The sequence below is a fragment of the Ochlerotatus camptorhynchus genome, unplaced genomic scaffold (genome assembly GCF_037179485.1).
Source record: "Ochlerotatus camptorhynchus isolate MF236.1 unplaced genomic scaffold, CSIRO-AGI_Acam_v1.1 ptg000002l, whole genome shotgun sequence".
In the NCBI taxonomy this organism is placed as follows: Eukaryota; Metazoa; Arthropoda; class Insecta; order Diptera; family Culicidae; genus Ochlerotatus; species Ochlerotatus camptorhynchus.
In genome coordinates, this window is record NW_027040494.1 from 4313223 (window position 1) to 4327767 (window position 14545).

A 14545-nucleotide genomic window follows, 5' to 3' on the forward strand; every position below is an offset into this window, starting at 1 on the left:
TTCCAAGGATGCGAGCCCGAAGGATGACGATGAATCTGCTGCTATGAAGGATGTTCCGTATCAGGAAGCTGTCGGGTGTCTTATGTATTTGGCGCAAAGCACTCGACTGGACATACTGTTCGCCGTGAGTACCCTCAGTCGGTTCAAAAATAATCCAGGTATCAAGCACTGGAATGCGGTGAAGCATGTTCTGCGTTACTTACGTGGAGCCTTAAACTTGAAGTTGGTCTACAACAAGCATGCCGATTCAAGCATAGTCGGCTACTGCGACGCGGATTGGGGATCCGATCCGGACAAACGTAAGTCAACCAGCGGCAACGTTTTCATTGCTCAAGGCGGCGCTATTTCGTGGTCATGCAAGAAGCAATCTACGGTGGTGCTATCGACGTATGAGGCGGAATATATGTCCGTTTCGGCTGCGGTACAGAAAGCGTCTTGGTCGCGAGGACTTTCTGCACTATTCAACGAAGAAGGAGAAATGGAAATCCACTGCGACAACCAAAGCTGTATTTGCAATTGCCAAGAGTGGTGGTTATAATCCTCGCACGAAGCATATCGACATACGCCATCACTACATCAGGGACGCTTTGGATCGTGGTGTGGTGAAACTGGTTTACGTTGGCACGGAGGAGCAGATCGCTGATGGATTAACCAAACCATTGCAGAGGACGAAGTTTGAAGAGAGCCGTACAATGATGGGAATCTCTGCGACTTGAGGAGGAGTGTTAAAGCGAAGCTGTTAGCAATCGAAGCAAGCCTTGCCATTTATACTTAATTGTAAACGTCTTAAATAAAATTAGTCCTTCTCTAACCACTACCAAAGACAGACGTCTTTAGCTACTCTCTACAGATCTGCCAACCGTCAGCTCCATAGAAAGGTCGTGAGGTCCGTCAGAAGCAACCCAGGTATGTCGGATCGCGATTTGAGTAAAAAGTATGATGTCGTCAAGGGGTAGGCACACCAATCTTGGGTGTACCGGCATAGAGCAAGCTGCATTTTTTGTAAAATACGAATATTAGGGTATATTTGACAACCCGGTGTTTCTGATAGCTTGAATGTTTTGGTTTGTAATCGCATGGATAACATCGGCGGTCTAGCGACAACCAAGGAGAAATGTTGGCGAGATGGATCTTGAGCTCTCAGCCGTCCAACAGGACACGACAAAGAAAAAAAGTCGGAGAGTAGTGTCTCCGCATCGAAAACCGTTCATTGGGATAATTGAACGGCCCCCAAAATGCCGAATATCGTTCTCGATAAGGATTCCTTCTACCGATGAATAAAACGGCTCTACGTCAACTGAAAGGAACCAGAGGTTTCTCATGATGATTCGCTGCAGAAGGTGGATTGCATTCTGACGGCGGTCGGCGTAGACGAGGAAACCATCTACAGCAAATCCACCTCGCTGCAGGCCTGGCTGCTGGGATACGAGCTGACCGATACGATTACGGTGCTGTGCGAAAAGTTCATCTTTTTCCTGACCAGCAAGAAGCAGATCGAAAAGGACGGTGAGGAGGGCATTCCGTCAGTGAAGCTGTTGGTTCGTGATAAGAACGACAAAGACAAGGTCAATTTTGAAATGCTGCTGGAGGCGATCAAGGGATCCAAGGATGGCAAAGCGTTGGGTGTCTTCTCCAAGGACAACTTCCCGGGTGAATTCTGTGAATCGTGGCGAGCCTTCGTCAAGGACAAGAGCTTCGACACGATGGACATCAGCGTCCCAATGGGGTACATCATGTGCTCCAAGGAGGACTCCGAGGTTATCACCATCAAGAAGCCTGGTGACGGTAGACGTATTCAACAAGTACCTCAAGGATCAAATTATAGAGATTATCGATTCTGATAAGAAAGTAAAACTTGCCAAACTGTCAGAGGGTGTCGAGCAGGCTAGCTACAAAGTAGTTCGGTATTGTTCAAGTATGATTGGTTTGGTAGATGACCAATTGACCGAGTGCTGGTGATTTGCTACTGAAAAATAGGGTCCTTACAAGACCACATCCTGCCACTTTATGTTGAGGCAACGGCTCGGGAGTGGCAGGATGTGGCCTTGTAAGGACCCCTTCTTTTCAGCAGCAAATCACTAGCACTCGGTAAATTGGTCATCTACCAAACCAATATTACTTGAACAATACTGAACTACTTTTCACGGCACAATCACACGAAATTTGCATGGCTTCCACTCAACCTAATTAACTTACATTTTTTTATTTTATTGTTATCGTTATTGTTATTGCTCAGTTCACACCCTGGCAGGCTGCTGCCTACCGATTTGCACTTAAGCCAGGCATGAACCTACGGAAATTTAGTCGTGGCCTATGCTAGACCGTATAGCATAACGACTTTCCTTTCACTAGCAGGCTTTTCGGTCCCACTAGCGGCCGATTAGGGGACCCCTGCGCTTTGGTCAGAGAGCGTATAGGGCGTCGTTGTGCCAATTTGGTCGTGGCACATTTCGAGTATGAGAGAGTGATTGCAGTTTGCTCAAAAGTGCCTGAGTAAAATGCAAGTATTTTCGATGATTACCCGTAGTTGTTACAGTGAAGATATACACCCATATTCTCGTTTATGTCTGGACGTGTTTGCCATACAGAAACATTTTTATTTGATTTTGTGTGGTGGATGGGTTTCGGGCGTGGACAGGCATATGGGTGATAATATTAAGTTTACGTTAGGATAACGTTGAAACATTGAGAAATGTATCGCTTCAGTTTAAGAATCACTTCACTTCGCAACCGATGAACCATTCTGACGACCCACATTGCCGTGCAGGCGCCGTGTGTTGGCAGGGTCCAATATTGGACAGTTTGACGTTTATAAAGTACCATCAGTTAAAACTGTATTTTTGAACTTTATCTCTATACATTCTTAGATGTTTCTTAGTAGATTATCATGTTGGTGTAAGCTGATTCAAAGAGTAAATGGTATTAACATTGAGCTGTCCATAGTTGGGCGTTGTTGAACTTCTGGTACTTGCACAACATATCATGTGAATACCAAAGTAACCATATAATCACAAAATAGCTTTAGGTGTGGGTTCAGAGTGGTACAATGTCACTGAGATATGGTTAGTTGGGTATTCAGATGAAACTATTACTTTAAAAAACTAATCCTGGTTGTATCTCTTTTTCGTTTTTTGGTTTGCATGTAACACTGTTTGATATTACTAACCGTACCGAGCCTTCATTCCGGGTGGTGAGCGAAACTGAAGAAGAAGAATAAGACCATAAACCCATTCTCGGAACGAGTGTTTTGTTAGTGGACCTGGTCTGCGATTCAAGGTTGGACTCTGTGATGATAAGTATCACATAACAGGTAAAGTAGGCAGGCAACAGGCAACATCATCATCAGACTGTAAGTATTATTGATAATCATTATAACTAAATGAAACATAAATGCATATTCATCAGCACTCATTCTCTACCAATTCTGTTTTTCAATACCTTTTTCTAACGGCGCCGGTGGTGTAGTGGTAAGCGTGATTACCTCTCACCCCAGCAGGCCTGGGTTCAATCCCAGTCGGCGCCGCCGGGATGTTCTGAGGCATAACATCTCTGATCACGCCTTCCTTCGGATGGGAAGTAAAGCCGTTGGTCCCTGGTTCATGAGTTGATGGGTCGATAGGTAGGGTCCAGGTGTGGGAGCTGCCTTCCTGGCACGTCGGTAGCATTGGTGCTCAGCACGGAAAACAAGATCGACGGAAAAAACAAACCAAAGGAAAAAAAATCCTTTTTCTCTCCTTTCTCTTATTCTTCATCTATGCATCTACGCTTCTATGTTAAGGATCACCTAAACCCTCATTCAATATTCGGCTGATTTCAATCGACTCGCATAAGCAGGGCTGGTAGTGATGATGCGATATAATAGTAGTGACTTTAGTGACTAAAATTACGGAAATAGTGACCAAATAGTGACTTTTAAATAATAAATAAGTAACAAATAGTGACATTTATATGATGATCCGAAACTCAAATAAGGTTTAATATTGGAATAAACTGTTTTATCATGAAACCTAAAATGACATTTCATCAATTCCTCTAATTATATCGAAACTCTCAACGGAATTTCCTATAAAGAGCACTTGAAGTGATTTGAATAATTTCCTTTTGAATATGTTATACATGATGACCAGCAAATAGCAATTTCCGGATTTTCCCGGAGTTTTTTTAAATGTTACTGGTTGAGCGTTAAATTTCTGCTTAGAATAATCGTGAACTTCTCACCTGAATTCTATTGGAAATTCAATTCGTATTCTCCACCGAATTTCCATGGTATTTCCTCAGAATTCTCAAAACAAAGATACATCTCAGAAACTCTTCGAAGAATTCCTTTGAGATTGAACCCTCAAAAGCCGATTCCATCGGAATTCTTCTCGGAATTTATTTCGCCTTGAAAGTATCATCAGAAATCATTTCAGAATTCTTTTATAACTATCCGCAGCGATCATCTTTGGAGAACTAGTTTTGAATTCTTATTAGAATTGGACCTAGAAGCCTCATCCAATCATCATAGAATCCTCTCAATTATATTGGAATTATTTCCAGAATTGTTTCGGAGCTGAATTTTGCATCTTTAATAATTTAAACAATAATCAAAAGCAACACTCGTATAGTCTTAGGACTGGGTTTTTCACCTCCGCTTAAGCCTTCAACCAGGTTTAACTATATGGATAAACCTGGTTTAAGATTTCAGCGGGGGCAAAGAAATCGGTCCTCAGAGCACTTAATTTTACATGAGTACGTAGTCTGTACTTTGGTATTCTTCTCTGAAATGTCTTGGTGTCATTCCCAGAATTCATTTTCACTCTATTTTAGTTGTGAAAAAGTTACTTTAGTGACTATTTTTAGGGAAATAGTGGCTTTAGTGACTTTTTGGTGTGAAAAGTGACTTTTTAGTGACTGACTTCAAAATAGTGACTAAGTCACTAAAAAGTGACCTGCTACCAGCCCTGCATAAGTCATTATCTAAGAGCCATCTCATCTTTATCTATCTGATTGCTGCATGGAAGGTGTATAAATGGTCACCAAAATTACACTGGCGACCAGACTCAATGCCCCCTCCAGCATGACACAATAACAATAATAACAATAACAATAACTAGCGGCCGATTAGGGGATAGTAAGAGATTAAAAGAATAAAGAAGAGGGATAGAAAATTTTGTTGTTTTGCTGAAAAAAAAAAACACGCCGGCTTGTTGTGCAACATCAGGTGTGTTCGCTTTCATTCCGTTCCAAGGGGCAACGTCCATCGTCGTCTTACTCAAATACCTGGGAACCTCCAGAGGTGCACAGGGCCAACGTGAAAGACTTCCATTCTGGGCAGCTGCTTGACCTGGGCCCAGGTCAAATTCCTATCGGCTTGCTTAATTTCCTTTGACGCTCCGCCGCCTTAGTATTTGATTTGCCTTTGCTGCGATGTTCTGGCGGATTTAATTCATAATCAAACGCTTGCCTGCAGACTTTGTTTCTATTGCTATCGGCTTCTGATGACATTTACATCTGAGATCCATTTGTGAGGCCACCAGCCACAAGTTATATACCGCAGGCAGCGGTTGATGAGACCTGCAGCTTTTGAGTGTTCTCCACTGGTGCTGCACAGATTCCACGTTTTAATCGAAGTTTCGAATTTTGGTACGTTGACCAATCTGATTTGTTCTCCGCTTTTGTGTAAATGTCATATTATCACCGACCTTATTACCATCACCTTAGTGTGTGACATCAGGTGTATGCTCCTCTGTGTTTTCGTTACCAATGCAGTTAATTTGAAACGTTTGTTGCATTTCCGTATGTCTCAATATTATTCTTGCTGAAACACCGTCAAACCCACTATCCAGAGGCATCGAAGCACCTTAACACCTGAAATTATACAAAAACAAATTAAACATTAGCACCAACCCCCCCCCCCCCCTTCCTCGATTGCAACAGCTCCAAGTCATGCAACAGGATCATTTCGTGCCCCATGACAACTTGATCCAGTTGCTTGAAGGTTCATTGTTTTGGCACCAGCCGGGAGAGACTTGGTCCTGTACCAAATGCTTTCCTTGTCTCCATTCCGCTCAGCTACTCGCAATTGATTGTGATATAGTGGGCGGAATATTACAATGTGAGACAATTCAATGCAGACGTCTTGCAAATTTGGCTGATCGTCAGGTAATCAGTGGGCTACCACCTGGCACCTCTTAGCAAGCACTATGCTACGAAGCGGACCGGAAGTTTCAATGAACAACCTCCCCCAACTTACATTTTTTTATTTTATGTTACAAAAATCGAAAATCATTTATTCCATCTCGTATAAGATGACACATATCCGAAAATAAAACTACTAGGGGAAATGGCTCTAATGTTGGCCTATTTTCATTGGGACGGTACTAATGGATAGTTTTGGTCGCTATTGTAAATTTAGTCGATTGCTGAATTTATGTATGGGCCCAAATTAGGGGCATTTAGGCCGACATTACATCCATTTTCCCTATTTTACTTAATTCTAATTTAAACAGAAATATAAAGTAAAGTAAAGAAAGTAAAGATTTGGGGTTGTTAGCGGAATGCTTAAATAAAACAACAAAAAAGGTTATCTTCCATTTAATTCCACTTAATTAACTTTGGTATCCATTTGTGGGGATGACACTGATGAAGACTGCACATTGTAGTCGAAATACGTATCTGTCATAGATACCAAAATTAATTAAGTAGAATTAAATGGAAGATAATTTTTTTTTTTTTGTTTTATCACAAATGTTTGTTCGCTGATGTGTCATCAGTTATGATACAGCATTTCCGCTAAAGGAAGAAGTCTTCGTGTTATTTGCAGCAGACTAAATACAAGTTTAGAAAAAAACTAATAAAAGGACAATTGCATCGATAACGTTACGTTAATATAATTACTATGTTACAGAACACGCTAACCGTTCAACAAATGAGCGTCAACTGGAACACCTCATCAAAATGTGAGCGGTAATTGATGTATGTGACTGAATTAAGTTTTCATTTTTTGCCGTTCATACATATAGGTAGTATAGTAGACTAAAATACATAAAACAAATAAATTATTGGGGTTTTCCTGCGATTTTTATTTTCAACTTTAACATTGCCTTAAACGTGCCGAAATTGGTACTCAGATGTTTAACGAAAAACTAAGATCATCTACCATTCACAACGTTTAAAAAACAATAAAGATTGCATGGAATCCTCTCAAACTTTGAATCAAAACCATAAAACTATTCTAGAAGCCCATCTCAACGAAAAATAATATTTACTTGCCTTCGAACCATTGCGAGGGATGATACTGCTATCGGCTCAAAACTCTTCTGCATACATACGAATAGGTGTAGAAACGTCAAATCAAACCAAAACACCGGTTTGTGATAGAAGAATAACATCTGATGTTATGTGATCATTTGATTCATAAATATAAATACTTCTTTAGTGTTGTGAAATCTATAACCGATACCTGTAGTAGAAAAGTAATAGTGGAAAATGTTTCGGTTCATTCAAAGTGAAGTGCTCACTACCATCCGATCGTCTCGACTGCCGAACCGTGTTCATCCATGCCGGCAAGCGCACCAGAAACGAATGCGGGTTCCTCCACCTGTGATGACGCGTAGTGGTGGGAATCAACCTATTTCTCCTTTCGGTTGGATGCTGTTGGTAAGATTTGAAATAGACTGAATTAACATCCGAATTATTTTGCAATTACTGGGTATTATTCATAGGCCATTCCAGCAACCACTTTCGGACTGGGTTGTTGGCAAGTGTATCGGAAACAATGGAAAGAAAATCTTATCCGGACGCTCGCGACACGGATGCGCATGGAACCGGTGCCGCTTCCTGACGAGTACTGTTTTTAGATAAGTACACTTTAAATATACCTATTAATTTGGTTCTCATTTTGAATTGGAACAGTTTGAGTGAACTCGAGCAAATGGAATATCAGAAAGTGACCGTTAGGGGAGAATTCATCCATGATCAAGAACTTCACCTAGGACCTCGGGCCCTTATACAAGACGGAGATTCCAAGACCGCTGGAGGGCTGTTCTCACAAAAAGAAACTACAATTGGTTACCTGGTTATCACACCATTTAAATTGGAAGGCAGAGAGTATGTATTGAACAACCTTCAATTTAAATCGAATCATTTCGTTCCTCTTATTTCAGAGATAAAATTCTCATTAACCGTGGCTGGGTTCCGAAGCGGTTCCTAAACCCGGCTACGCGTCAGGAAGGTCAGATCAAAGGAACTGTTGAACTGGAAGGAGTGGTACGCCTGCCGGAGAACCGTCCTCAATTTACCCCAACTCAACGAGGAGCGATTTTCATGTTTCGAGATGTACCCAAAATGTCGCAAATTTGCGAAACGGAACCCTACTTTCTTGATGCAACTGCGGCATCAACAGTACCGCAGGGGCCGGTGGGTGGACAGACCCGTGTGACGATGCGAAACGAACATCTGTCGTACATTTTCACCTGGTTCAGCTTATCTGGCTTCACCTCGTGGCTTTGGTTCCGGCAGATTGTCCGGGGAAAGTCGTTTTGAGATTGTGATAGGTTTATAGGTACATATGTTCTAAACTTTGAACCTCTAGGGAATCGCAAGAAATTGTTGTAAAAAAATGTCATTTTCTGCATCATTTGTTTTTACTTTCAAAGAAACAACACTGTTTATATCTCTCAGGGCAGGATTAAACTTTCCCAATAAAAAACTGTATTGTCTATTGTGATCTTCACCCGTTGCACCAGTTCATATGTGAGAAAACAAAAACAAATTAGGTATCCTGTCTAGCGGTGAAACATGCATATCTAATAGCGAATTCGTTTATTATTCAGTTCCAACCTGGATCGGGTATCAAGATTGGGTCTGCTAGTTTTCTGACAAACGTCATGACGAAAACATGAAGAGTATAGGTGGTGCAAACTGGGTCGGCTAGTACCTACATTTATTAATTTGTTTGTCAATATCAACAGGTTGAATTCTACAATTGAGCCTGTTGATGTTGTCAAACAAACATCAAGTAGATGACCCACCTTAACCAACCTTACCCTATCCTCATGCAAAACTGAGCGCTCAAGGATCTGACTATAATAGGTAAAGGTATTGCCGAAGACGTCATTAACCCTATCTGTATAGAAAAGTAAGAAATACATTCTGAAGAAAAGCATGTTGGGCTGTTTGGATATTGAATAGTGTAATAACCTACAAAACAACCATCAAACAGATTATAACGATTGGAATTGCTTTGACCATTATTCCATGAGCGGTGTTTTGCATTAAAATCACCAATAATGAAGAATTTAGACCTATGACGAGTAATTTTCTGAAGGTCACCCTTGAGAAAATTCTTTTGCTGGCCTACGCATTGGAATGGCAAATAGGCAGCTATAAAAATAAGTTGTTAAAATTTTGTTTCGACAGAATCTCCAAAAGTTTCAAAAACTTTGGTTTCTAACGAACTAAGAATTTAATGTTTGATACCTACGTCTATGAACAATGATGGCAACGCCACCAACGGCTTTATCAAGACGATCATTTCAATAAATGAAATAATTTGCGTCCCTTTTAACCTTACCCATGCAACACACATGTTCCATAACTTTTTGTATAACATTTGAACGACTGGTTTTGGTTGTATAGCAGTTTACTCAACATAATTCTATGAATTTGTGTTGCTCGGGCATGGTTAGCTTTAATTAACGTTTCAGTTATAACGGCAATATGCACGTTATGAACTCTCAAAAAATTAAACAGCTCGTCCTCATTATCGCTAAGAGATTGAGCATTCCAATTCAAAATATGTAATGATTTAAAATCCATTACTAAATTTCAAAGTCATTACTATATTGTTAGCAAATTTAACTCCATTTTGCATAGCATAAACATGGAGTCAGTTTTAAGCATAGTGTAGAGCACTACTTCGTCGTAATCGCCCATTTCCGTTCTATCGATCAGAAAAGATCAATAATATCAATGATTTCACCGTGCACAAATCAAAAACAGGTTTGTTCTAATGCGTAAGTTCATTAGCTACAACATAAATCCTATTAGAGCGCATTGTATGAATATTTACGCTCATTGTTCTCAAAACAAAAGAAACGCTCCTAGCGAATCCCCTTTTTCTACGTTTATCCGTAGGACGAAGAAAATTTAATGGCGTTTCAATGCGTTAGACGACGGAATTGAAACTCGTAGAACGAATTTAGAATCAAGAAGCAGTATTAGATTTCTAACAATATCTCAACAATTTGTGACTCTTTATCAAATCCAAATCGTATGGAAAGGTGAATAAATTTAGCATTCATCGTTGACAGAAATATTCCGATTTTTGTTCAAACCCATTCAAAACAGAGAGGCAAAGCGCGGGTTGTGCTTAGTAGAACGGAAATTAGATCAAAAACCCTATCAATAATCATGTCAATTAATATTTTTTGTAAAAATTCCATTTTAGGAGCAGTATTATAAAAAAAATTAAATTATTAAAATTTCCGTTAGAATTTTGATTTCTACCAGCTGCAATAGCGGCATAGGTAGCTCCATTTACTCGTTGAACATTGTTAGCAGCGAGATTCCCAAGAGAGATAGTTTTAACTTATAGTGCACTCAATTTACTTTGCAAAACATTTGATGTTTCAAAAATCCATTGGAACATCGCCGTGCTACGACAATTTTAATTTGGGGTAAAATTAAGCAGCTCCACGCCAAATGATGAATCGAAAAAACTCGACCCTCTCCGATTGGCATGAAACGATGCATAAAGGGTGGTACGGTCAAAATTTGGTCAATATCAACTTGACGTATTTCTTTCAATTTTGCTTTTTAAAACCCTGAACACCCCTCATTTTGAAGGTGTGTGTGTGAAGAATGTTGCTCCTATTTTGATTTTGGAATTCACTCTTCAGTTGTCAAAATGCCGTCCAAGCAAGAAGAGCAGCGTATCAAAATTTTGCTCGCGCATCGCGAAAATCCGAGCTACTCGCACGCAAAGTTGGCAAAATCGCTAAAAGTTGCCAAATCAACCGTTACAAATGTAATTAAAGTGTTTGGGGAACGTTTGTCGACAGCCAGGAAGTCTGGATCGGGGGGAAATCGAAAACCGGAAGCCGCTGAGACGACAAAGAGAGTTGCCGGTAGTTTCAAGCGAAACCCTAACCTCTCTCTCCGAGATGCCGCAAATAAGCTGGGTGTATCGTCTACAACCGTGCATCGAGCCAAAAAACGAGCCGGACTATCGACTTACAAGAAGGTAGTGACTCCAAATCGCGATGATAAACAAAATACGACGGCCAAAGCGCGATCCCGGAGGCTGTACGTGTACACGACGATGCTGACGAAGTTTGACTGCGTGGTAATGGACGACGAAACCTACGTCAAAGCCGACTACAAGCAGCTTCCGGGACAGGAGTTTTATACGGCAAAAGGAAGGAGAAAGGTAGCAGATGTTTTCAAGCACATGAAACTGTCAAAGTTCGCAAAGAAATATCTGGTTTGGCAAGCCATCTGTACCTGTGGCTTGAAAAGCAGCATTTTCATAGCTTCCGGGACTGTCAACCAAGAAATTTACGTGAAAGAGTGTTTGAATAAACGTCTGCTGCCTTTTCTGAAGAAACACGGTTGTTCCGTACTGTTTTGGCCGGATTTGGCATCTTGCCATTACGGTAAAAAGGCCATGGAGTGGTACGCCGCCAACAACGTGCAGGTGGTTCCCAAGGACAAGAACCCTCCCAACACGCCAGAGCTCCGCCCAATTGAGAAATACTGGGCTATTGTCAAGCGGAACCTAAAGAAGACCAAAAAAACTGCTAAGGGCGAGCAGCAGTTCAAGGCAAACTGGCTTTCTGCGGCGAAGAAGGTGGACAAGGTGGCTGTACAAAATCTGATGGCAGGGGTCAAGCGTAAGGCCCGGCAATTCGGATTTGGAAAAGCGGAAGCCTAACTGAATATTTTTCCTGAATTTTATACTAATTGAACTTGAAAAAGAAATTTAATTTGATTTTTTAAATAAACGATTTCACCGATTTACACGCGTTTTCCCTTGACCAAATTTTGACCGTATCACCCTTTAATTGCTTGTTATGGGCAATGATTCACATTTAGCACAGTATAAGTATAGGTATAATGGTCAACCAATACATGTTGCAGGAAATATCGTCTGTTGCCGTGAAAAAAACACTTGGGACTAGTGTTTTCTCCCACACATCAAAATCTGCAAATGAAGCATCGAATTATACACCTGGCCACATCCTAATAATTGCAAGGGATAGGAAGGGAAATTAGTTCAACATCTACTTAAGAAGGTGCAGGGAACCTATACTACCTTCATAGATGCCACGGGAGGGAACATTTGTGTTAGTACCTATTGTTGTTTGTTGTTTATTGTTGTTTTACATCAACAGGCTAGATGAAGCCTCAATGATATTAAGCTTATCAGCTATAGTAAAAAAAATACATTCAAACATGGTCATAACATAAAAAACACATATCTTATAGTCAGTTACTCCTGCCGGCGAAAAACAGAAGAAAACTTTCGACAAAGCGCATCACGGGAGAGATGAAAGTCGAAAACAGATGCTCTGTTGAATATTCTCTGCAGTCCGCAAATCACACCGTATGCTCCATGATGTGTGCGACGTAGAGGCAGTTTTAGCATAAAGCTGGGTTTAGACTAGGCAAGTCAAATGATTAACTCAGTTGAATTCAATTGGCTTGAAAAGTTGAGCCTGGTCCAACTTTTTTCAATTCAAGTGAGTTGATCAAGTCAGTTGAATGACATGGTTTACACGTTCAATTCGCGTTCAAGTCAGTTGAGTTCAACTGACTTGATCAATTGATTTGCCCTGTCTAAACCCAGAGAGAGGTACGAAATTAGGAAGCGGAAAGCACACTGTCTCTTCTCTCAAATGTTTTTTTGCAATTGTTTTATCCCACAACATGCATGGCGTTTTTGGGTACTATACTGAGTTGCAAATCAACAGAAAATGTGTGACGAAATAGTGTCAGGTCTTATTGTAGTCGATGTCGATGTCAAATTTAGTGTACATTGATCACAGCAAAATAACTCAACATTGAGCAACCCAAGGTAGTTATGTAGGGGAAATTCTGTCAATTCTTAACTATTACATAAAATTTAAATACCTTATCTCATGCGTAAGATGAATCGTTTCGAATTGATTATTTGACATGGTTACATTATCAAAGAGCTTTGGGGGTGATGTGGCTAGCAGCAAGGCGAGCGAAAATTCAATAAATATTAGCTCTTAAACAACAATAATTTATGTTGGTCCTGAAAAGAACCGTTTTGTCGTTATGGTTGAATAATGCTGAGCTTATTAGGGCGTTCAACACGGATGAGGCTGACGAGCTGCATGTTGTTTGGAACGAGGGTGATGCGCTTAGTACCCCGTTCATATTACAGCGTATATCACGTGATATACGCTGTCTTGCAATGAACACTCATACATCTAGTTTTCACTGTAAATCCTATGTATGAGTGCTCATTGCAAGACAGTCTATTTACGTGATATAGGCTGTAATGTGAACGGGGTATAGCATAGATGACCCACAGCGGCTCACGACGAGCATCTGAATCCGATCTCCGGTTGAGGGCAGCCTTGATAGCTAGCTGCTTGCGGGGAGCCTTCCGTTGTATACTGGAGAACACCAACACTCACTACCAGTGCTGCAAAATCTCGACGGTACACGGTGATATTGACAATTCTGCTTTGGTCACTCATTTGAGCTAACAGTCATAGTCAAGGCAAACCATGTCAATTGTCAATGACAATGGTGTCAGTGACGAACATGTGCGGATTTGTTTATTAGCTAAATTTGTTACGAAATTAAATGACTTGAGCAAAACAATCACATGGATCCATTTTAGTGAACAAGTATCTACGTCCTGAGCTACTTGGATAACAATAATGTGGCACAGAATGTACTAAATTACACTTTTTGTTACCAGGTGAATCTTTGTCATTGACGAAAAAATGAATGAGATTTTGACGAAGGTTTTTTTGAGGATCAAGTCTGTCAGTGACTATGTGACGAACAATTTTGTCAATATCGCGCGAAAGTCTGTCAACGACAATGACAAATCTCAGCACTGCTCACTACACGCGGTGATTGAGTGAACAGCGTTCGTTGAGACCGGATGGAATTCAATTTTGAAATCTGTGTTAGGGAAAGCGCTTTTCACAGGCAATCGGTGACCATTTTATGATCATAGCAACACTTGCACATTCGTGCAATTTTCAATAGTGACATTTTCATTAATGACAAATCCTTAATTTTAACAGATTCGTAGAAAAATTTCCTATCGATTTCCGTATTCAGAATTAAAATCCATCATCTCTGGATCAAAATCAGACCACTTTCATGCCGCGACCGACTTTGGATTCTGAAATTGCGCTGCCAATGTTGCCTTAAAAATATATGGTATGTTAGATTTTAACATATGGGAACTGACATCCGGTTAATGGCCTTGACAAATGCCCAAAAAATACTCTTTATCAAATTTATAGTGGTCCTGAAAAAGACCGTTTTGTCGTGAAGGTTGAGTAATGCT

The 14545-nt window shown here is 40.6% G+C and overlaps 1 protein-coding gene across 1 annotated transcript; it reads left to right on the plus strand.

Moving 5' to 3' along the window:
- Positions 1–7419: 7419 nt before the first annotated feature.
- On the plus strand, positions 7420–8677 carry Surf1 (surfeit locus protein 1). Its single transcript, XM_065220357.1, has 4 exons — positions 7420–7641; positions 7707–7828; positions 7897–8091; positions 8148–8677. Exons 1-4 carry the CDS (start codon positions 7471–7473, stop codon positions 8524–8526), a joined length of 867 nt encoding a protein of 288 aa, XP_065076429.1. The 5' UTR covers positions 7420–7470; the 3' UTR covers positions 8527–8677.
- The last annotated feature ends 5868 nt before the right edge of the window (positions 8678–14545 follow it).

Coding starts and splice junctions, on each gene's coding strand:
- Surf1 (XM_065220357.1), top strand. CDS start 7,471: ATGTTTCGGTTCATTCAAAGTGAAGTGCTCACTACCATCCGATCGTCT. Junction 7,642..7,706: donor CTTTCGGTTGGATGCTGTTG/GTAAGATTTGAA, acceptor TATTATTCATAG/GCCATTCCAGCAACCACTTT. Junction 7,829..7,896: donor CCGGTGCCGCTTCCTGACGA/GTACTGTTTTTA, acceptor GAATTGGAACAG/TTTGAGTGAACTCGAGCAAA.